This window comes from Macrobrachium rosenbergii, chromosome 28, assembly GCF_040412425.1.
Source record: "Macrobrachium rosenbergii isolate ZJJX-2024 chromosome 28, ASM4041242v1, whole genome shotgun sequence".
Lineage (NCBI taxonomy): Eukaryota > Metazoa > Arthropoda > Malacostraca > Decapoda > Palaemonidae > Macrobrachium > Macrobrachium rosenbergii.
The window spans coordinates 17040001-17066097 of NC_089768.1; the positions used below are offsets into that span (position 1 = coordinate 17040001).

General features: G+C 36.1%; 1 protein-coding gene across 3 annotated transcripts in view; it reads right to left on the reverse strand.

Moving 5' to 3' along the window:
* Nucleotides 1–4705: 4705 nt before the first annotated feature.
* ND-B17 (NADH dehydrogenase (ubiquinone) B17 subunit) overlaps nucleotides 4706–26097 on the reverse strand; it is a 285419-nt gene continuing 264027 nt past the window's right edge. For 2 of the 3 annotated variants that reach the window (XR_010857622.1, XR_010857621.1), the window contains exons 2-5: nucleotides 25144–25344; nucleotides 24482–24641; nucleotides 19879–19964; nucleotides 13998–14113 (exon numbers count right to left, since the gene is read on the reverse strand). Coding sequence is in view for 1 of the 3 variants with exons in the window: in XM_067130234.1 (XP_066986335.1) it covers nucleotides 4794–4934; nucleotides 9574–9675; nucleotides 10137–10256; nucleotides 13998–14113; nucleotides 19879–19891 (492 nt within the window). In the remaining 2 variants the exon portion in view is untranslated. Of the gene's footprint in view, nucleotides 4935–9573; nucleotides 9676–10136; nucleotides 10257–13997; nucleotides 14114–19878; nucleotides 19983–24481; nucleotides 24642–25143; nucleotides 25345–26097 lie in introns of those variants that run through there. The other variant, XM_067130234.1, reaches the window with a different exon arrangement.

Genomic DNA, 26097 nt, shown 5'->3' on the forward strand with positions numbered 1-26097 from the left:
ATGTCACAGAAAACTTGTACTGTATTTCAGCCATTCTCATAAACTTGTTGGCTGACTAATATTGATAAATCAGTCATCCTTTTCCCTTAACATCATCCATATATTCATATTTATATATATGGCATTAAAATACACCAAATCGCTTCGCTCGCCAATATTAACCAAATAATTTTCAGAATGCCCCCCCCCCCCAACTTTTAGAGACCAGATGATGCCCCTGCTATCAGATTCAGATAATCAGCACTGTGGGGGTAAAATCACTAGTACCAACGGGGGTGAGGGTGAGAAGGGATTCCTGTGAAACGGGGCTGGTTATGCCCGTAGACTTAGTAACCTTACGAATTTATCAAAACTAATTTCGGTATACATATGACTTACTGTCTGGAAAAGAATACTGTTGGGGTAAGACATCCATGTCACCAAAGGGGGTTGGGGTTGGGAAGGTGACGGAGAGTGGGAGGGAGAGGAAGTGAGAGAGTAGAGGGGGTGTTAGAGAGAAAGAAAGGGGTAAACAGGCAGGGAGGGGAGGAGAGATTTCGAAAGAGTAGAGGAGGGACAGAAAAGGGAAAGAGAAGGAGGGTTGGAGAAAGGAGAGGGGAGAAAGAGTTAGGGGAGAAGTGAGAGAGAGAAAAGAGTAGAGGGCGGGTTTAGGGGAGAAGAAAGAGGGAAAGAGACAGGGAGGGACGGAGAAAGAGAGAGGGAGGGAAAGAGTGAGGGGGGAGAGGAAGTGAGAGAGAAAGTAGAGGGGATGTTAGGGAGGAGAAAGAGGAAAAAGTGAGAGAGAGAGAGTTTAACAGTTGTTATTCAGTTATCCCAGGCAGCGCTGGGTTGCTCAGCTAGTATCTGTAGATGTAAAGTACCTTATTAACAAACCATCACGACAGAAAAGGCTAGCCAAATCATTTTTTCCTGTTCTAAAGCTCTGGAATGATACTTAAAAGTTAAATACGGACTATCATAAAGTAATTCTGACATATCTACAGTAATATTGTTCTTAAAAGGACAAAACATGAAAAAAATACCTACCAAATGAAGAAGCATTGGCCTAGCTTTTGCTTGGCCGAGTCTTTTCCTCGTTATCATTCTTTTCGGTTAATTTTTATTTGGCATGAGGATTCGATGGTTTTACCATACAGAAATTCTTGTATATATATATACGAAATTAATTTTTCTTTTAATGAGTTTTAAATGATGCTGCATCTTACTAAATAGTTTTATGGTATAGGTCTAACCTAGGCTACCAAGCTCCATTTTCTTGTTACCACTAGGTTAGGAGACATCTTTTGATAAAAACATAAATCACGATTTGTTTCACGCATGATAAATACTGTACTAGTTTTCATTCTGAATCGAATGATAACTAGTTGTGTTTTACAGCTTGTTTTCGTCGTCAAGAAATACTCTAACATTAAATGACGATGTTTGTTCACACAGCCACTAACCAACCTATAGGCCTACTTAAAATGAGCAAGATAGTAGTTTTTTACATTATGTGGCATATTTAATATTAAAATGCTGTTTCAAAACTGCAATCACCACTGCATTTATGTGTCACATTAATAATCTGACAACATAAGTCATGTTAACAAACAAAGCAAATCTACTGATTACAAGACATATGTCTGACTGGCACATAATCATGGGTAAGTTTCAGCATGGTTTGCTTGCCTGAGATTTTAGTCCATTTTCTCCTCAAGAATTCCTGTGACATATCCTGCAGTTGTATACCCCACACCGTACCAGTATGGTGATAACGAAAAAAAAAAAAAAACAACACGCAAAAAGTACCTACACAACTTCAGCGTTTCCTTTTTTTGTTTTTTTTTTGAAGATGGCCGCATTCCGCAAGGCGGCTTCGCTTAGCAGCAACACCCTGATGGGGGTGCATGAAATTACATAGTTCCAATGCTGTATACAAATAACATATCCAGCCCTCTTTGGATGTAATTCATAATAGAGTTTCGTCAGTTAACAGGCCTAACTCCAGTTCCCAACCACAGCCTGTACTCAACAACAGAATTGCTGGATGTGAAAAAAAACAAACAATTGGTGATGTTTAATTAGTACAAAGAATGAGTTAGTAAAAAGAAAACAGCACCTATTGTGCTCACTGGAAAGTCAGAGGTCATAGGCTTTCTGAATGTCCATATGAAACTCTCCAAGAGGAGTTTTGATTGTCACATAGGTTCAGCAAATTGACAAAGACCTGTCAATGCTGGATGACTAATCCAAACAGCCAATTCTCCTTACATCAACTTAGTTAATGTAGTGTGTTGTGCCTTATATGATACTGGTAGTGAAGTATATAAGTATGGTAATGCCAGAAATCAAAATTCACACACAAATGACACTACCTGCCCTTGTTGTCAATACACATGAGCAGAGTGAGAAGCAGTGGGCCAAAGTTTATTGACCCCTTTAGTCCAAGATATGCAGCTATTTGGAAGAAATCCAATCAAATCCATATGATGAATAGCCATTCTGAAGACAAGAACCAATGACAAGCTGAACAAAATACCATCATCCATTTCCGGTGACATCCCTTGATGTGCAGAATTATTCTTTGATGGTTTTACTTTAGTAATTCCCTTGTTTTTTCTTTCTTGATCGTGTTCATTTTTGTCACTTCAAACATCTCTCAGGATTTTCATCTCTACCGCATCCAATTTCTTCTCTTGTGATCTTTGTACCGGTCACGTTTCAGCTCCATATATCCATCCAGCCTGCACTGTGTGTTATTTCTGCATCCAAATTTCCATCACCAGCCACTGATGAACCAAGATACCTAAATTTTGCTACTCTGTTCAACCTTGTCCCTTCATACTAATCACTGAGCCTTGATCTTCATTGAACTTAAGTATTCAGTCATCTTCCTACTGATCTTGAATCATCTGTCTTCCAGTACTCTCCTCCATGGGTATAGTTCTGGCTCCACTACCCCTCAGTTGGTGCTGCATATCACGATGTCACCAGCTCATAGCATGCACTAGGGAGATTTGTCTCTCATTCACTGATATAACACATCCATAATGTCAAACAGATATGGACTTACAACAGATCCCTGGTGTAAGCTAACTCTTACTGGTATTCATTCAGTTAACCCAGCAGTACTTGTAACTTCCGTTTTGGTCCTTCTTACATTTCAGCGTGTTATTCAGGTAATTAATTAGAATTGACAACTCACATTCCACAGAACTGTATACACAGGCAATGCAATCAATTAATAATTGTTCTTTTTCCTGGTCACCTTAATATTAGAAGTAGGACGCAAGTGATGAAGTATTTCTATATAAAAACAGGACAGGTACCTACAGTAAAATACTGATTAAGAATTCTTCCTAGACATAAAAATACTCTGTTGCATTAAGTTCATGGTCAATCATTGATAAATATACAATTATAAAATGATAACAATATTGTTTAAACAAAGTCGAACGTGAAGATGCATAAAATGGGATGTTCAGTTTCAGAGAATGTGACTGAGGTGACTTTACAATCACCTATCTCAACCTCTATCATCACAGTTACTAGATGTCATACAGAATGGTGAGTAGAAGCAGCAATAGAAAGGGGAAACTGTAATCAGTAAAACAATTGATTCTTGTCTGATCCCAGGTTATTTTTAAATTTTTATATTGGTGACTAACAAATCTCTCGTCCGTAAAATTTTGCGATTTAAACTTTGCCACAAGTTGGACTGGTGAACAAAAGTTTTTCTTTTTTCATATTTGTTCTTTTTTATTACTATATTTTCCCCAGTTAGAAAATACACATATAACACTTCATATTTTTCTCAATGAAATATGCCTTCTGTCAGACTTTGCTGTTTTAATCAATGATATTAATAAGATGCAATTAACCCCTTAGGGGAAAAAATAAGAAAAGTAAAGGATTTGGCTCTCATTTCTCTCTTCAATTATATCTGCTATGAGAGAAAAGAAAACTCTCCCTGTGTACTCTTGTGTACTTGCTAGCATTATTTTCCTATGAAGCTTTAGGGATTATTATTATTTTAGCCCGAGAGCGGTACCTCGGCCGAAAATAATAAATCTTCCCTTTAACTTTATAAGAAAACTTTGGGAAGTGAGTATGCAAGTGTTGAAGGGAGAAAAATTTTCCCTCTCTTCATAAGAGATATACTGTAACTGGAAACCTGGTTGTGAAAGAAACTCCAGCTTACAACCTCGCATTTTAATTTCAGATTTTCCCATTTCATTAATCTTACAAAAACGATTTATAGTTATTTTTCATTGAGTATGACAGATTTTCAAACTGTAAAAACCAGTCTGACTTGAGGAGTGCATGTGGAGGGGAAGGTTAAGCACTCCTAAAAAGCTTTTAACCCATTACCTGGTACTGAATCCAGGTCTGTATATATTTATTTATAATTTTTGTGACTGCTTGACACATTGATTTGTACATTGTGACGGATAGAACCTCTTTTCAAGCCACCTCACCAGTTTTTACATCCGTAAGGAACTCCCTGCATTCATCCGTTGCCGCCCATAATCAAGTAATTATCCCCTTGACATTCGTAACAATATACAGTATTTAATAAATGTAATATAACCATGCCTTTTTCTTATTTCTTTCCTTGCTATTATGCTGGATGTTAATACAAGGTCGTGTCTGGGTTGTCCTATTCACTTCCACTACTTTGTAAGTTTGCCTCCACTTAACAGATTTCCTGTAAGAAAAGATAGTATGATATAAAACTCTATATTTATACAATTCTATAATACAGTAAATAAGGTGAAACAACTCCCAGTGATTGAAACTACATAGAAATTTCTTTAAATAGGGCTGGCTTTAAATCCGCGGTCAGCATAATCAGCGCCTTCCCTCCTGTCAGATACCATGGGAAATCTGGTATCAGCTGTGGTGACACTCTCTCGAGACTTAAGTACATACCATCCACCTTTACGTGTCCAATCCTGCAAGAAAAGAACCAATCTTAGCTTTAGGTTCTATAAGCTATAAACAAGGTAAATATATAAAATTTTCAAAAAAATGATTACAATACTTACCAAACGCTCGTCTTGATATAAGTTGACTGACTTGACAAAGTTTGAATTTCCAAGTTATAACTGGCTAGGTTGATAAGCAGTCTGTTTTTTACACTCTCACCTGTAGGGAGCTTAAGTGAGCTTTCTGCTTTCCATTCATTCTTTTCTTTACCCACTATATGGTGGGGAGGTCAGATGAGTTTTATATATGTCTGGTAAGTACAGTATTGAAACAAATCTTTAAAAAATTTGCATTATTTCAGCAAAACTTATCAAACATTCATCTACCCAAATACCTCATTGATGTGGATGGAGGGCTAGCAAACCCTTATAATTATACCCCAAGCTGAGTGACCCAAATAGCTAGAAAAACTAAAGGAACACTATCCTTACAACCACTCTCACCTGATAAGGAATCTTCGGAGCTAGTATTGAGTCTTACATCAGAGCTAATGCTGGGCTATGCCAGCTTAAGTAACCATCATAGTGAGATGCAATACTGTAACCAGTTCCATGGGTTTTAGTTGTCTACCAAGACAACTAACGGAACTAAAAATATCTCTCTGTGAAGAATTGTACACTCCTAAATGCAATCAGTGACTTCCTACTCCCCACTCAAAAATAAACGAGGATTTTAGAAAAGGAGGAAAGGAAAATGAATTTCCTCTTTTGCATTCAAGCATCTACAGTCCTTGCAGCAAGCAAAGGACCTTAAGTACAACAATTACACAATTACACTTTCACCAAATGATATTTCAGCACATTAGATACAGATAACTTCTTAAGGTTAAAAGATGTCATTACAACTCTTAGTGGGAAGTTTAACCATGAATGAAGGTATATGTTCATCTCATAAATAAGCATGAGCATTCTCTAATTAAATGAAAATACATTTTTAGACAAGGCAAATGGTTTGGCCATATCTTCCTTTCGAAAACACACGGATAGATAATCTGGCAAAAAGTTCTAAATTCAGCTGTGGATAAATTCATAACAGCACCTAGTGAGTTGTATATACACAGACATGCATGATTTATGGTTGTCTTTAGACTCAGAGTTATTGTCTGGCTCAGGACAATAACTGAGGTCCAATAATTGCATAAATTTTTGAAGAAAATGTGGTTGGAAGTTTCTTGGCCAATGTTTCAGCTAAATGAGAAAAAACCTGTGGTCAAGATAAGAAAAGCATTCAACGTTCTAATAGTGGCAGCTTCTGATGAAACACAAGAGGGAGAGCTGGGTGAAACATGCAAAACTGGGCACTGAATTGTGAATATGAAAGTACTGGCACTCTTCCTTCTTTCCTGTAGAGGTACAGCTGGGTGATCATACATACCCTTCTCAACTGACAAAACCTAGGAAGAGAGCGCTTGCCCTTGTCTGCGATAACACCAGCTTGAATATGTTTAGTGCTCTTTACAAGTGAAAATTATATTATACGTTCATCATAACCAATTGACTTGCCGCTATCGCTATGACCCAACAAATCAGTGAGTGAATTATGCTTCTCCCTAGCATGTTCACCACACCTGGACCCAAGAACAGAAACTTCCAACTTGTCAAAAGGTGACAAAGGTCATTTGTAGTTTTCATAGTCAAAAGTTCATTTGTAGTTTTCATAGTCATGTCTAGACATGCTATGAGACTTTTTAATTTTACCCGACCTGTTTTTCAATAATAATTTCACCTTATCCTCTTCCCTTCAAGTAATAAAGCAGAATCAATTGTCAAGCAATGTAAGAGAGGGCACGACCCATCCTTGGCCGACTCCTACAAGATGACACCATGAACTATTACTTCTATGTATGTAAGTGGTTTTGCGGAGCCCACCAGACCATCAGAGGACTTTCATATTGGATTTCGAAGGCAAACGCATAACTCAGCATGTTATAGAGAGGACTGTGACCCTTGTCACTAAGCTTCTTCAAAATTTCTTTCATCATGTTGGCTATTTCAGATATTGTTTTCTTAAGGATATCTACATCCCTAGCTAAAGTAGCTTAAATCCTACGGGAATCAGCAGCAGCAACTTGCCTCATAGGAGTGGAAGGAATAGGATCAGGGAAGACAGAGGATGAAGGAGAGTTTACCAGTATAGGATCTTCCACCCAATCTCATGTAGGCTGACATTTGTCTAGTTCTGCATTTTCTCTCATCTTAACTCGATTTCTTCTTATGTTTAATCAAAACATTAATTTTCACCACATCCCAACCTTCACTCTTCTTACATCTATTCCCTAAATTACATGACTGGTCTACATAATGCTCATAATGGGTGTGGCAATCATACTTTAACTTTGACAATATATTCGCCATCCTTTGCTCCACAAATCCTAACTGAACCCTCAGATGACAACACTGTCACTATCAACAATAATCCAACAGCAGACTATATGTCATAGGTGTGAAATTCCTTCCAACAGCAACACTCTTATAAGAGAGCCTCTAACATTTACAGCAAAGTGAAGAATGACTGGAGAACCAGAATTCACTCACGCTACTTGCAAGTGAGAAGGTAAAAAATGGGCAGCCTAACAACCCAGCCAAACATAACTGTGAAATGCTTTCTTTGGTAAAGTTATTGTTAGATGAATGTTTAGTAAGTTTTATTGAAATAATTTTCTTGGCCTCATTCCATTTGTGAGTAAAAGCATAAAATACAGAGTACTGAGTTACATATAGGATTCTGGTTAGTTATAAAGAACAATCTAACAAGGCCAACAACTATCATGCATAATGGAATAGAAAGGTTTCAGAAGGGAAACCTTATCACACATTTTTTATAATCCAACCAAATTTTGTATTATTAAAGGTAACACTGTCAAACAAAAATCCTTAACTGCATATTTAAAATATGTATATACCCAGAAAATTATATGAAGAACCCTTTCTTTACAAAGAAAACCCAAGATATACAACCATTTACCAAACTGCGATGTATCACATTCTGCCAGAATTGTGTGTAAAAAATCTCTAGTCGCACAAACTTGTACTCTTAACGAGTGCAAGACTGACAGGCCCTTACTTCGCATGCCCAAATCTGCTTACAATGCCTCACTTCACTCATCATTCTTCCCAAAAATGCCCTTGTGGCTATTACCACTTTGCTGCAATTTTCCCAGTATTAAAACCATCTCTGTAGTTATTAACATAACTTTTTCTTAATGTTTGTACAATGTACTACAGGTTTCCTACAAGTATTCATTGAAATTCTCTTGTTTTCCTGTTCATTTGTAATGTTTCCCTTCATTTAAGAGGTTTACATTCTATTCACATTTCAACTTTTTCTTACCCCCAAGTCTTTACCTTTGTCTAATTTAACATTAGACTGTAGTTCTCAGAAGCTCTGGTATTTCTGAATTTGGTGATTCACTTGATTTTGTTATAGAATTTTGGTGAACTTTTATGAATTTTGCATTTTCACTTGTACTTTTAAATATTTGTGTATAATACTTGTAAGTGTACCCTGTAAAAGCTTGTGTGGGGGTGCTAATCTTATTTTATTTCCTTTGTTCATGTTGTGTGAGGGTACCAGTGTTATTTACTACCTTTATTTATGTCCTGCAGCTTTCTGCCTTCAGTCTTGCTGGGCCAACAATACATGTTGTAAATGGTTCATGAATCTGTGGTTTTTCTTTGCTACAAGAAAATTATACTTAACAAAAACTGCACTATTGTGAACATCTTTTTGGACTTTTCTACTTCTGGTCTCGTCTGTCTTCCTTACTAGGTCCTAACTTCATCTTTTCTGTCATTCTGAGAGCAATTCACATGAATTATTGTCAGCAATTGCCCCTTTTCTATGTACTGTAGCAATATATGTGGAAATCTGGACCATTATTGTGGCTGCAAGAAGCTTTAATTAACATTAAACTGCATGATGATGCTTTCAAGTAAATTTTGCCATTTCTGCAATGTGGTTCTGGAGAAAAGGGTTTATAAATGACCCCACCCCTTTTTATATTTCTTAATTACCACACACATTTTCTCTTGGAAGAAGGTATGACTCCCATACAAACATACTTGAATCTTTTTTGCCCAAGAATGCTTTATGCCATGTTTTATTAAATCTAATCCCATTCTGAACAAGTAAAAAATCAGACAAGACTATGCAAGACAGCCATACAATCAGAACGGTGCCAGACAAACGTGGGTCAGAAAATTCGCTTGAGCTCTAACCTCAGGTGAGCTAAATTATTATTAAGATAGTTTGACTAGACCACTAAATTCATTTATTTACAAAATTACAGCTTTAAAAATATACCAAATTCTAAAGTGATTTATATTTTTCCAAGGAAACTGAAAATTTCTAAGCTACTTGTTTTCAAAACTTGATGACTTTGATTATAATCTGGATATTCAACAAAAAATGTTGAACTGTTTGTGTTTCTCTACAGTCTGTACATATAGGGTTTGCAACATGTGGGCTATTCATTAAATATTCACAAGTCACACAAAAGTGACCAATTCTAAAACAACAAAAATTGTTTGTTATTCCTTTAGATATGGTGAACTCCATGGTTAAACAGTGGGCTTTTTCCAAATAAAATTACAGAACAGTACTTACATTCTTACTGTATGAGAAATAATAGTATGTTGCAACTGCTGCACCATATATCATTAAGAACTTTCCAGTAAACCAACGATATTTTGCAGCTCGTTCATAACCCTGCAATCAGAGAAAAATAAATCTGTAAAGTAATGAAAATACTACTGTATACAGTCTTTAAAAAACTTTAACATATTACAGTGACTGAAATCTGAATATTTTTAAAATTTAATCATTCTTCCTAATCATACTTGCATGGTTAAAGGCAGTAGACTATAAGGGCTGTGCCACTCGTTCTACATATCACCAAGCTACTTTTAACAGATCAGTGAGTTACATTTCTACTTTCACGGGACTTATTCAAAGGATTTGTATTTAAATGAGAGAGGAAAATAGAAGTATTTGAAAAAAATTACACATTTATAAAGACTTCTATACATAAATGCATAGAGTAGCCTTGATATTTAACTGCTAATATTTTTAATAAATAAAAACATTTGTAATCATCTACTGAAGGAATGCAATGGTTTGTGTAAGCTGTGAGTCAAGAGTGAACAACACTGTGAAAATATAACATTTACCAATGCTGGAACTGTAGCTTTAAAAATTGTATCAAGAGGCCAGCGGTAAAATCTTCTTATTGGGTTGTAGCGAGCTTCATAATATCCAGGGACAGCCTTTGGTTCACTTTCAGCCAAAAGCTGCAAAATAGTTCATCACAATTAAATTTCATAAATACTAAAAAATACACTTGTACAATTAATAAGACATCATCATAATCCTATAATATATATACAGCACTGTATATATATTAAAATATTACTGCCACAATAACCATCTTGCCAAAGACATACCTCATGATCAACATCAATGTCATATTACTGCCACAATAACCATCTTGCCAAAGACATACCTCATGATCAACATCAATGTCACTGTCCTCAGTACACTGATCTTTTGACACTACAACAATTACTAATGTATTCAATACCTGTACTTGATCTCAACAACTATGCAAAATATAGCAAATTTTAAAAGTAATTTGTGTTATTCTGAACATACAAACCTGAAGTTCTTTACACGTGGATTTAGTTTGCAAATGCAAGCTGAAATGGCCATTCAAACTTACTGACAAGGTATTAAACTACAAACAGGCAAAGGAAAAGCCTTGCCCCTCTGTTGGTTTGCTCTCCACTTTGCCTTCCAGCCCAGGTACCAAAGTGAGGTGTGGTTGAGGTGGGCCACTAACATAAGAACTTCAGGTTTGTATGTTAGGAAAAATACAAATTACTTTTAAAATTTATCTGTTCCTACACAAATACAAACCTTCATTCTTTACACAGGAGACTTACCCACTGGTGGGAAGAGTCTGAGTAATCTCTGAAGTGACTGGCAAGTTCACCCACCTTGGAGTGTTACCTTCCTGGTCATTTAGGAGCAGAGGAAGGGGCCAGACACCTCTAGCATATTGCACACATGAGATGTAGCAGATGCTAGACTTCTGGACCATTAAGTAAAAAGTTTGTACACCATTATTCAATCAGGCTGTAAGAACCCATACTGGAGTGCCTTTGTTGTCTATCCTCCTCTCCCCTTACCAAGAGAGGGAAATTTACATCCCTTCATTACTAATGAAAAGGCTGGTGTCCAGTCAGACCACTGACCTGCACTCACGTCCATCCAGCCCATATAACGAGTGGCACTCTGACCCCCTTCAAAAGAGAGGAAGGAAGAAAATGAGAGAGGGAAGAGAACCAGTCATTACTATCCTGTCTCCTGTCAACTGGATACCTAGATGAGGTGTAACCTGTCTCAAGGGAGGTGGGCTTGTTATCCAACCTGTTGGGCAGCCATCACTGGTCCACGGAAAGCCTGTCCAAGGCTAGTTGGCAACATTCTGCAGGTAAAACAACATGCATGTGATCATACCAAATCACCTCTCTGCACATAATACCTGAAAGCTGACAGGTTCATACTATAGGGGGTCACTACTGAAAGGTCCTTCAATAAGATAATGAGAAAGATACAAACTGGTGCAACCAACAATTCCGAACTAACAGAACCCCATCCTCCCAAGTCATATACATACGAGAGCCCAGGTGACTCACCTCTACCTATGTCGATGTCAGGGATAAACAAGACAGTCTCTGAGTTCAGACTATTGTTCAACAACCCTTGAAAAGACTCGTCCAGGCTATGAGTCAAACTCCTAAAGGAAAGAGTCATGACCCTCCAGTGTTTGAATCCCCAAGAGAGGAAGACTGTTATAGCTTCTAAGGAGTACACAAAATTTCCCTCAAAACAGAGAAATCTATTCCCAGAATCAAACTCTGTTTGAAGGTTGGCCATGCCTTTCTAAAACCATGGCAGAAAGGAGCTTCATGTCAAAGGTAGGTGATCAAAACAATGCTACCTGCTGACAAGCAGCTCTGACCAGAGATACCACATCTCCAACACCAATAAATGGAGATAATTCTAGTCTTGTAGACAGCTGCTCAAGGAACATAAGTATTGAGAAGTCCAAAGGAGAGAGAAGAAAGAACCCCTCTCACTGATGGGTGAAGCACCAGAACTCTCAGTGCCTGGAGATAATCAGACTATAAGCAGCTGGAACAAAAGTTTAACTAGAAAGGAATATCTCTTAGGACCTACAACCACAGAGCTAGCAGGTCCTGATATTATTTGGCATGGACACATGGGAAGTCCCAGATTTCTCTAGGAAAAAGCTGAAATCAACCTGCTGCTGACTCCATACTAAAAGGCAAAATGGAGATAACGACATAAGGTTCGAGGTTGCCATCCAGGAAACAAGCCCTCTCCATGCTTAAGCCAAAGCAACCATGGAGAAAAAAGAACCCCAGAACTACCTGTTGTGCCAAGTAGTAGCCAGGTGTAAGCTTGTAAACTGGGAATCTCAAACAACATCATTGCCATATAGGTGTTTAAGGACCATACAGCCCTGATACCTGTCTCTGATTTTAGAGCTGGTGTCTGTAGGTATCCAGACAACACTAAAGTGAGACTTACCACTCTGAGCAGCACCTAGGTTGGTATATTGGAGAATGATACAGTTCTTGGTAACTAATGAAAGCTGTTAAACATCTGATGAAAACAGTATACATAGTGGGAAGGAAAAAACAAAATTAAATTCCTTGCAAGAAGCTTATTTGACTGATGGTTTTAAAAAACTGCAATACAAACACATAGTCAACGACCAAAAAAAGGAAACGGAATATTCAAGTTTAATCAACAAAAGTTTGAATGGCGAAAGTCAGGCAGAGTCGTGAAAGATGTCTGGACTTGAAGGCAGCTGGAAGCAAAGTGGAGTGCAAACTAACAAGTGGGCATGGCCTGCCCCTGCCTGTTGGTAGTTTACTATCCAGTCATTAAGTTTGAGTGGCTGTAGTGTTAAAAGATAATTAATGTTTGAAATAAAATATCTTGATTTTTTAAAAATGTTACTTTGATTTTTTCCTGTAGTTAGCCATTGCTCACAGCTCTTTGTTTTAATAATGGACTTTTCTCCACACAAATGTTGTGGGAAAGTCTTCCCCTTTATGAGGATATACTGTGACTGAACCTTGGTGAAGTTGTGACAGTTAATGGGCTGGCAAAACACACATTTGGACATCTTATCGCACCAGGAAATACATTATTTGCTGCAATGAAATCGACTAGAGAAGTAACCAATATTGACAGAGCAGTCTGGACAGGCACCTGAAGATATGAACAGGTTTGATGGGGAGGTTGATATTCTTCCTATGGGGTTTCTACCACTAAGCTAGCTATAATAATGTAGAAACATCTAAGGAAGGCCTAGTGATTACACAAATATAAATGTATGGGCAATAACAATGATTTTCAAAAATTATGAGTTAAAGATGCTCACTGTGTTCTCTTAATCAGTTTGTTCAACAGGCTCTTGTAAGGCAATGATTTGTACCTAACAAAAGTACATATAAACAAATTTTTTCAACACTAGATGGATGCAGTTTGTCCATTACTGTATATTTACAGTAATGGATAAACTGGATATTTTTTCCACTCACTACTTACACAGTCAAATTATTCATATACAATACTGTACTGTAATGATATATAAAAATTGGCAAATATTCTCCTATATTATCACATTTGTTCCTAAACTTTACAGCATTTTCTGGTCCTTTGTATTTTCTCAATAGGAAGCAACTCTCTCTTGAGGCAAGGGAATAAAAATTAACACAGCATGTATAGCACCCAAGAAAACACCCCATAGTTAAGAGACTAAGATTTCAAATTTCTAATAGCCTATTTTTTAATATCTTAAAAATAAACTACATTATCTTCTCAAAATTCTTCTTAGGAATGGAAAGGACTTAAGTAGTGTTTTAAGGAGTGCACAATTAATATTTTCAACAAGGTCTCAGTCAAGAATTAAAAAGGCTAAACACCATACTAACCTGATCTTTCAGCCATTGCTTACGATATGCCCGATCAGCATCTGTCATACCACCAAGACGAGCTCGTTCCTTTTTGAATGGTCCCTCAATGGGGAAGGCCCTAACTCCACCAGTGTCTGGAAACAAACATATTCTAAGAAGAAAAATTTCCCAACAGTTTTCACATTTCATAAACTGTTACGGTATAATACAAATGATTATTTGTACAAGAATCAAAAATATATTGGTTATCTGGCAGACTAAACCACACCTATTTGAAGCTTATCTCCCAGTCACCAACTCTTGTATGTTGTTTCTTGCATTTGCACAGGAAGTTCAAGTCCACAAATCAGTAAGGAGGGTGAAAACACTTCTAGCAAAAAAATTCTTAGTATGCTATCAAACATGAAGACTTTTTTAGAGACCTCTTAGTCTTAATGAACATGGTCATGTGTAAATAAACAGTAAACTATCCTTTTGAATATTGGACCGCTAGTTTCAGAGACGCCACAACAGAGCTACTAAGCCTTATTCAAAACAGTTTGTGTGATTTTGGCTCACTTTTTATTGATAAATGCTCTTGTCAATGACTTCCAATAGCTTACTGACAATGTTTGGTAAAATGATATTCCTTGAGAAGGTTCTCTTGCCTCTGATATTCATTCACACTCAAAATCAACATTTTACTTAGGGATTTAAATACAAGTAATACATATGGCCTACTAACCCATGATATAAACACAAGACAACACTTTTCACCTTGCTTATAGAAATTTTTTTTACCCTGGTTATCTCCAAAAAGTTAATAGTAATGTTATAAATATGCAAGAAATGAGATAGGTTTTCATTCACAATATAATTTTCAAACTGTTCATAAGAGATTCTCATTCATGAAAGTAAGTCTATGATATACTCATTAGGCAAAACACTACTTTTGCTAGTTTTGTTTCCAAGGAACATATTACTGGAATATAAAGTACTCATTTTTACTCAAAACTTAACAACAAGCACACCACTACAACCTCAGCTCACAAACTTTCACGAAAATTACATAAATTCTGCAATCACTTGGATACAATAAGACACCAGGAAAAATGGGCACTGGCTTTCAGCAGAAACACCAGAATACAGCTCACATGTGGTAAGCACAAAGAAATCTCAGTGTAAAACAGGAGAACACTGACAAAAGAGCTACCACAACTGAGAACACAGTAGATGAGATAAGCTGACTCAGGTTGCATGACTCATGGGCCTACCCAATAAGAATTTTTTTTATTTCTTGTTAGTCAGTGACAGCCAAAGCATGCCTTGCATGAGAAACCCCATCTATGAAAGCTTAGGTTCATATTCCTGTGAGAACTCTTACAAGAATGTTATATACTAAGTTACTAAGTAACTTACTGTATGACAGAGAGAGAGAGAGAGAGAGAGAGAGAGAGAGAGAGAGAAAGAGAGAGAGAGAGAGAGAGAGAGAGAGAGAGAGAGAGAAATTATGAGAAAAAAAAAAAGATCCACTTGCTAATAGGCTTCTGAGCTTGTTCTCTCTCAATTCCTTGGCACAAGTACTCTGACACTTGACATTTACAACTGTACTGTGTTCATGTTTTTCATTGCTACTGGTACTTGAAATCTTAAAAAAGTGCAGTAAAAAGCAACTGAAACATTTATTACAAATTGGCATCTTTTTTGTCATTTCTCAAACTCTTTACTTTTGAAAAACAGCAAAATGTGTTCTGATATTCACAAAATCTGAGTCTTTAAGCTTTCACTCGTAAATATATTTTTCAATTACAGCACTTATATACTTTGTATTTTGCCTGGCTTTAAACTGTATTAAGCAAAACACTATGCATAAGCAGATACTTTTTCCATTTTCATTTTCTACTGCTTAACTCAACAGCTCTTTATATTCATCTGCAAAGGCAGACCACTTATTTTCATAAGAAAAATACAACTCTAATCTAACTCTATTCAACTATTAGGGAGAAACCATTGTGGGGGAACTTTGGTGTTTAGGCTAGTTGGGAATGAGAAACAGGTAAATAGCACAAACAGCAAGGGTTGGAATATTGCAATTTTTTTAAGCTAAAGTGCCTTTAATTAGACACCAATGTTACCAGAACCTATACGAGTTGCTGTTCTGACCAATGGAGCCTGGGTACTTACACATTAATCGTCCACCATAGGTCTTAAGGGTGAGGTGCCTTAGGACTTACAAACAACGTTGGAGGCAGAAGCTAAAAATGGTCTGGTCGCTCAAGACACCTGCCCTTAACATCTGTATGACTGACAAGTTACTCCTGAAGATGAGGGATGAGGCAACACCCCTTATTTCATGGGTTCTCATCTGACAACCCATAGCCTACATCTCTGATTACCTAACGAAAGCAGAAAAAGTTATCTTGACACCTACACCTTAAGCCTGCTGATATTAACAGACAGCTGTCAACACTTGGGGCTAAGATGCCAAGTCTTATGCAGAGATTACTGCAAAACTCTTCTGGGGCACATAAGCATCTAACCTTTCCCCAAACCAACAATGTCCCAGAGGGATGAGATTGAGAAGCACTTGAATTTTATAAATATAAGCAGTCAGAAAAATACATGGGATATATATTTAATTAAAAATCTAAGTATCATACTCTGCGTACATGGTATTATCTTAGATAGCTCCTTAACCCCTTTGTCCCCAACCACAGGCCTTGGTGGTCAGTTTGTGATTGTGTAAGTAGAGTATATCAACCTTATTATCAGTTCAAATATATTGGCATATATCCTGATTACAATGAAATGGACTGTCTTATATGAGGTCTGTTTCTTTACCTGGATTGAAAGTTTGTTTAAAAATTGATCTTAAAAAAAGGGGCTTGAATCAGCACTTGTGCAGATGATGCTATGGGCAGGATTTATTATCAATGCTAGGCTACATATCTGAAAATGTGGGTTATTCACCTAAACTGTACATAAGTCCTTCAATAGAATCCTTCCTTCCTCTGCCACACCTAAACTGGTAAATTCACCTGATTATTCACTTCCTTATAAATCATTTATCACTTTTAATCCCTGACTCTGCTGGTAGGCCTACAGACTGTTAATCTGACCTGTGCTCATATTGCTCTACCACAAATTATTGGCAAATTACTGGAATTCATTCAGTAAACAAAATTAGCAATTAAACAGAATACTCTTATTTTCATAAATGATGAAGTAATACTGAATTATCTCAATGAATCAGCTTGTGATAACTCAATATCATGCCTATGTCACACAAGGTAGAAATAAAGGTATCATATTTTTTTTTTTTTAGAGTACAATGATTAAAACAGAATAGAACCTCTCCACAAGTTGTGGCCACCTTAGAGCTAATCACAGACACAGCCTAGGCCAGCAGGGACACAACCTACCGCTGCCTTAACCCAGGGCTCCATACCTTGACCAAACCAAACAAATAATGGTATTATTACAGTTTCGGTCAAATTCGGATGTCTAATATTTTTTTACTTGCTATCATATATTTTTGTCATGATTCATACGAAATACTTACTCGCATCTTCCGCAAATAAGAGTTACGGAGATATTTGCCGATGAATATTGTGCCTTGTTGTTATCGCAAGGATGCGTTTATGCTGCCATGTCAGTTTTTCTGCTGATGTGTTTTTGTTTTTTGTCAATGTATTGTGGGTAAAAATGCCTAATCGTCTTTTGTTTTTCGTTATGAATTATAAGTACAGTACAAATGCTGAAACCTGATTGGTTGCTTTGTTTCAAGAATATCCAATTAACTGCGATTTTGGAATAAGCCAGCTTTCTACAAAAGTGCGCTTCAGTTGACTGCCATGGATTCCGTCGTGCACGTCTGCAGTGGGTGTTCTCTGTCTTACTTTGAGGCTATTGGTCGTTTCCATGGACATTACAATGGAACTCCACAGGTTGTGAATACCTTTCTTCGTGAACATTTAGTACTACCATCTATTTAAGGTAAGTGAAGTGGTTAACGAAAAGGGTAACATTGCAGTTTCGGCCGTGAATTTCACCGAAACTGTAACTAGACGTTAGGGGTAAAATTTCGTTCCCTGTAACCCCTGTGGCAAGCGCGCGCAGCGCAATATTACCGCTTGCCAGAACATACGAGCTTGCAACAATCATTTAAAATGTGCATAAGCCGCATAGCGGCGTTGCACCACCCGAAACTGAGAGCGGTACCCATGGCGGCCATGTATCTCTAAATCTAAAGTAAGTATAGCTTAGTTTTACCAGACCACTGAGCTGATTAACAGCTCTCCTAGGGCTGGCCCGAAGGATTACACTTATTTTACGTGGCTAAGAACCAATTGGTTACTTAGCAACGGGACCTACAGCTTATTGTGGAATCTGAACCACATTATAGCGAGAAATGAATTTCTATCACCAAAAATAAATTCCTCTAACTCTTAATCAGCCGGCGGCGCGAATCGAACTAAATCATTTGCGGTGGAAATAAAGGTCAGATTCGTTGAAAGTACACTATTTAAGCTAGGAAAAATGTAATTTTATATCGGAAATGTGAATTTGACCGAAACTGTAAATTTACCCAAATAATAACCTGACAGGCTAGTTCAAATGTACCAGCAACAACCCTAGGCCGTAAATTGGTATTATTTTACTTATGGACATTAATTGCTTTCAGCATAAAATATAGGTTTTTCTGTTGTATTATGATGTGATTTGAATGATTTTGAGGTTTATTTCCATCGCAAATGAATACTTATCCTTCCCGGAAATGATATATACAAAATTAATAAAATTACGACTTGTCAGAATACTGCACCCCCTCTCCATAGCTAATACGGCAAAAATGTAATCAGTAAACACAGTTTTGCCGTATTAGCTATGGGAGAGGGGGTGCAGTATTCTGACAAGTCGTAATTTTATTAATTTTGTATATATCATTTGCCGGAAGGATAAGTATTCATTTGCGATGGAAAAAACCTCAAAATCATTCAAATCACATCATAATACAACAGAAAAACCTATATTTTATGTTGAAAGCAATTAATGTCTATAAGTAAAATAATACCCGTAAATTTTAAACTCAATGCCAGCCACACTTGCACGAGCGCCTCGTTTCGTACCTATCCCACGGTAAATGATGGAGGTAAATATCTATGTAACTGTAAATTTGGAGCAAATTTTTGCAAGATTTTCATGTTAAGCAGAAACATCAATTGCCTACTGAATAACCTACTGGTAGCCTATGAAGGTAAAATAATGCAAACGTGAACCTAAATGATGGAGGTAAATATCTATGTAACTGTAAATATGGATGCAAATTTTTTGCAAGATTTTCATGTTAATACAAAAACATCAATTGCCTACTGAATAACCTAAAACTGGTTTAGCCTATGAAGGTAAAATAATTTTATTAATTTTGTATATATCATTTGAAGGATAAGTATTCATTTGTGAACCTCATTCAAATCACATCATAATACAACAGAAAAACAGGACAAAATGTCCATAAGGTAACTAACCAGCACTCTTCCTACAAAAATAATAATAGATAAAGGCCACAAATTAGGGCAACTTGTGCCAAACCGGCAGCCTGCCTTGTAAGGGATAGGCCTAATCCAAATGGCTAGCCTATAGGCTAACAGTAGCTTGGAGAACCCTCAGGAATTGCATAAAAATCAGAGACCGTTTTTATAACAAAGAAAATTTGTCTGTCTTCCACAGGTTTTTGTAAGTTTAATGTGGCTAAGATTGGGATAGGCCTAAGTAAGTGGCCTAGCCTCGATACTTATCGTAAGCTACGGCCATTTAAAATACTTTAATTAGCAGCTATACTAATAAGTAGCAGGAAGATACACGTTCAGCATACCAAAAACAATTTAGAATGGAGTTTGTTTAACAAAAAAAGAATTACCTCTATTTGCCATCTTGGAACAGTTCGTCGGTTTCCACTGCTAAAAAACAATGACTTAAAAAGCGGACTTTCAGGACCGGATAACACTGCAATGTAGGAGGACAACAGTGAGTAGTGATTCTTACATGAATTGGTTGCAAGTTAGTTTGCTTGTAAACGCCTTGAGGATTGTTAATAAGAAATCAATCTCTTCATAATAGTTTATATGATAAAGACTAAAACAGTTCAATAAACATTTTTTGCAACCATAAAAAGATCAAACATTCCTTTGAAAACTTTGTTCCTCATGATTTTGTCAGTTCCTAATATTTTTTAAAATCAAGAACTGAACACATATCTGTTCAAATGAAGCATACCAGAGTAACTTATAAGTCTAACTGACAAATAAAAGCACCATGTTGGGTGGACCGATAAGAGGAACTCCAAAAATTGGTAAATCCAAATGATTATGATGACGTTTCAAGGCTGGAAAACAATTTTGGATTAAAAGGGGTATGTGATTTTTTTTTATGCTGCTTTAATCTCTCCACTTCCTCTGCTCTTACCACATCTCATCACTCATCACTTTTATATAAAAATATTTATATTTTACTTTTCATATGCTTAGGTATTTAATTTAATTTAAATGTGAGGGCAAAGTTATCTTTTATCTCAATTGTCTACACCTACATTTTAATTGTCACAGTCCAATTAATTCAGATTAATGTAAAATACTTAAGAAGTCATTGCAGTACATCTCAGATATCATCCACACTTGTTGCTCTCGTAACATAACTTTTATTTAGATGTAGGTGAGTATCCCTTGCACACCTCCGATTGTATATCGTGGACCTTTTAGCCAATATTCATAGCATGATCTTTACACCATATAATATAAAGCCAATGGTTCAGCAGGTAATCCCACTGACTTTTTCTCAGTAGCCTCACTCTGGCTGGACATACTCCATCCCCACACATGCTTTATTTTGGTGTTTTCAATTTTATGTGACTTGAAATCAAAAGCTCTCCGAGTTTTCAAGTTAATTTCTTCAGTTTCTGTCTCAAAGTCCAGGCCGCATTGGAAATGATGGATGAGGCAAAAGTGGTATCCTTTGTACAGCTTTTGATATTAGTTGTAGACACATAACAGGATTACCACATGTACTACAGACATAAGGTGAAATTCAAACTATTTGCGAATGACATCTAATTTTAATTCTCCATAAGCAACATTGATTATACAAATGGGAATCTAAACAACTAATATCCTTAGCAAGGGAATGGATGGCATTTAAGCAACTAAAACTAAATTAAAGTAAAAGTGAATTTATGTTGTTAGGAACGAAAATGGTTTTGTTTTACAGTGAAGCATAACTCCATATGGTTTTGTGAGTAAATTGTGCTTCCCTTGTAACTTAATATGAAGCAAGGCACATTTTATGGAATTATTCTATATGTGATCTATCGCAAGCACTGTAATAACCTTCTAACTCTTATTCCTTGAGGCCATGAACACTAATTATATTCCTCTTTGCTTGCCTATTCTTTTCTTTTATTATGTTTTTTGGAAATGTCATTCAACCTCTAGTTTATCTCAGTATTTTGGGATTTCGGATTATTTACAACTTGTCTTGAAGAGATAATATAATTCAAAGCTTTAAATCTCCCAGAAAACTAAATGTCTTTTTTGTGATATTCTTTTTCATTTCCTGAATTTTTACATTGGTCTTGTCCATCTCTGCCTTAAATACAACTTTCTTGTTTTGTTTCACTTCTCGACTAGGTTGAATTAAAGACAGTTTGGCTAAACAAATACCCTTCACTTACCTCTTGCTAGACACTGTTTCATAGCCACAAGGTGGTTTCCTGGTATCTCTTCTGTAGATACCGTTCCAGCCTCTGTAACCCTGAGTTTTATAAAGGAAATAGCTTCTTCTCTTCTCAGACAGCTTCGTAATAGCCACTAAGCTACCACATTCCTCAGTTCGCTGTAGAAATCAGCAATTCTGTGACTGGTCGGTTTGGTAACTCTTCCTGTCTCCAACCAGTTTCTAGAATGCTCTTCTTTCCGTCCTCCATTGGAGAGAAACAGGTCGATTGCTCTTTCCAGGCTAAGTCTTGCTCGTGTGCTTAAAGGAGGACTTTTTTTTTTTTTTTTTTTTTTTGGGCTTCCCGGCTTGTGCATAAAAACAAAATTTTTACTCAGATGTTACTCACTGTACGTCACAAGAAACTATTTATGGTAACGCAGGTAAAAAGGTTACACCAGTAATCTTGCATATCATGAAATATGTAAGCAATAAATGTTCCTATGGTAGTTTTCAGTTTGCATTTATTGTCTGCGTACAGGTTATTCATAAACATACATTCCCATTTTCACCCTGTAGTTTTTGGTTGGTTTGGTTGAATGAAAATCATTATAAATAATCCTTTATAACAGAAACGAAGGGTCACACTTGTTATAACACATCACATTGTAGGACACATAGGAAAACATACAAGAGTTAACTGAGATAATTACATATAATACTGAAAATAATTACACACACCGGTAAATATATATATATATATATATATATATATATATATATATATATATATATATATATATATATATTCATGTGGTTATGTGCATGCATGTCTGTATGCACATACATGCATCAGATAAGTTTGCTTCCGATTCAAAATGGGTACCACATTGGTGCACAGAATATATGAATATGTATATTTATGTGATCAAGAAAACAATAAATCTTAAGACAGATTTAATAGTTGGAATTTTACTTATGTCTGACTTTATCGATATAAATTGCTCTTATAATTGGAGGAATTTACGTAACATTCGTGCCCTTTTCAAGATACTAATTTTTTTTTAATGTTTTAACTATACTGTTTTATTATATAGTTGTTTCCAAGAAAATGGACTATTACATTACCCATTGATTCATTGTTGCACGTATCCAACTTCCCATTCCTCTGTTTACTTATTTATTTTTCCCCTGTCTGTTTTCATTCATTTCTTAACCTCTAAATTTGATTTTCTATTTAACCATTGATCCTCAGAAGGGGCACTCTCATTATGGTTTAGATGCTAAAAATGGCATAATTTTGATAATGTTGAAAACAAGTTATTTTCCTTATCATTTTCTAAAATGAGAGACATCTATAAGGAACAAGCTTTCTTAGAACTGAACGTCCACACGTGAGAAAAAGAGATGGGAAAAAGTGCGTTACCAGTAATAAGATATAGTTTTTTATGGTCGTATTTTTTGCTGAGGTGTGTAGAGTTGGTCTATAATGCGCGGAAGAAATAGCCTACACTGATCATGATTTTAATCTTACTTAAAATCTGTGATTGGGTAGCCTAAATGTAAGAGGAATGTTCAGAAATTTAAATTTCACCACAAGAGCAAAACTTTACATAAACTTTACTAACAACCTTATTTGAAATTTCAGCTTTATCAGGACAAATATTGTTTAGGAAGCCCTCGAGTTACACGCGCGTTCTTGACGTCTACGATCTTTTTTCCGCCTCTCATTCATGACCGAAAAGAGACATCATTTGGGCAACAGTTTTTATTTAAATCATGACTAAGATGATAAGCTAGACGTTCTATTTGAACTCCAGAAGAAAGAAGCGCTTTCAACAACGCTGAGACTGTTTGGTTAAGAAATCTAGAACACTTGGAGATACATTTATTTTTCTATTATTTTAGTGCCATTTAAAAGCTTATGCTTTGATATATATTTTTTTTTTATTTCAAGTGCATATGTTATAACTGAGACTCTTTTTGAGGATTCAAGTAGCATGAACATCCAGTCAAAACTCAAGATAAATTCAGTAGTAAGAAACAGCACATACTTAAATATCTGAAGAGAAAATGGGCGACTGTAAATGCCCTTGAGGCATTAGAAACCCGTAAGAAAAGTAATAAAGGTACCCCATCAGCTGAGAGTAATATAAAGCATAATTTTGAGCGCCAAGTTTGAACAATCCTTACATACTTAGTAAGTAATAATAACAAAGGATCTAAGAAATAACCATATTGACCTTTTGGAGAAATAGCTTTGAGGTAGTATCCAACAGAGGATTATTATAATAACTGAAAGATGAAAAGAAAGGTTAAACGTGGCTGAAAAGGCAGTAAACGATGAAATGGGAGTTAAAGAAACTGAAATTTACGCGAGAACCAGCAGAAGCCAGAGTACACAAAACATTTATCAAGAATGCCAGTTTCACGAAGAAACCTGACTTTTTTTTTTTTTTAAAGGAGTGCACTAAGGTGGACAGTGTGAAATGTTAATTCTGCTATAAATCATACTTAAACCATGAATGATAAGTTGAACGTATATCTAAAAAGCCTGACGGAGAAAATTCCAGTCCAATTTCAAGTTGAATGTATTTACGCGCCATATTGCGTGAAAAGAGTTGCAAGTTCCATAAAAAAGGGCCATTTAACTAAACTTGACTTTGAGCCATAGTTCTGTGTCCTTAATCTTCTGATGCACCAAGGACTATGCTCTTGAGGAATTGTACCTTATAAATACAAATTTCATTTTAGGTTCTCCAGCCCCCAGACACACATCTCATGAAGTTTTTTTCTCGGTTGATGAAAAGACTTACCACTCCTTCGATTCACAGCACTTGATTCGATAAATCGCTTTGTTTATTCCTCCTGATACCCCAACACTGGTGACAAGCATGTTGGAGGGACATATGGCTTCAAAATTACTTACTGATATCAGCTGACAGTTCGTCTTTATGCCAGCATTTGTTTCTTGACCTGTGTCGCGAAAAAAAGTGGGGAGAGGTAATTTAGTAATCAGCAGCGTTCGTCAAAATTTTACAGGTTTTTATTATACTGTAAATAAACACTCAAAGTACACCTCCTCTCAGGGTTAAACGACTTGCTACAATATCAGAATCATTCTTGTATATTTTAGTCTTTAAAGTTGCTATAGTTTATGCTTGTTTTGTATCCCTTGTCAAGTGGTTTCATAAATGGAATATATTAACATTATAAATAACTTATCTAAAAAAACTAACTGTCTAAGGTAATGCATTCTTTCGATTAATTTTTAAAAGACTTTCCATAAAAAGCAGAGCATATAACTGGAACCCCCACCCAAAAGCAATTAGGCCTGTGATGTCTCCTGATGACAGTAGATCATACGACATAATTAACTTTACTATTCTTTGGATCTGAATCTCTTCTAAATCTGTATCAAACAAAGCTGCTAGTGTCTTGTCATTTTGTGAATGAAAGTAAAAATGTGCTTACTTACAAGTGACCTGTGACAGATCGCACTCCACGTTTGTGACGGCGTATTCCGCTTGACAAATTTCTGATGGAGCTATTATATCTTCGGAATTCGAAACGAGGGTGACGTCCTTCATGTAGAAGGACAACTGGGAAGTCTGGCTTTGAATCAATTTGACTCCTACGAGGACTTTTCCAAACACAGAAGAAGAGCAGCTGAAAAGGGCTGACGGGAGAACGGGGAAAAATGGAAACAGCCAGTCATTATAAAAATGGTTTGAAATAAGACCACATTTTGCCCTATCATACAGATGATATATATATATATATATATATATGTATATATATATATATATATATATATATATATATATATATCTGTCTGTCTATCTATCTATCTATCTATCTATCTATCTATCTATCTATCTATCTATCTATTTATCTATCTATATGTATAGATAGATAGATAGACAGATATATAGATATATAGATAGATAGATATGTGTATAAATATACATGCATTTGCATGTATTAGACACACAAACTTGTAAGAAATGACGCTGAAACTCAAATGATATAAAGAGTCGCAAAAATATACCAGAGTGTGGAATTTTTGCTCGTGAATTTCTGATAAATAAGAACACAGTAGCTGTCTAGCTAAAGTACACAGGGGCTTTTTTCCTCATTTGCCTTCATTATCAAACAAAGACAAATTATATATAAAAAAAATATCTTCCAATAATTATGATAATGATGTCTCAGGTACCGTTATTAGCAGCAGAAATAACAGATGTCTTACGACTAGAGGTTTAGCCATCTGTAAATCTCCATTAATATTTTTCTTTTTTATCTTTCCTCTAGGCCTGAACTTCTCTCGCCATTGCTATTCGTCAGTTTACTGGATATTTATCTGAACGTATAATTTACCTATACTTTGAATAAATGTTTTCCCTTTCTCTACTTTTCCCATTCAATTAGG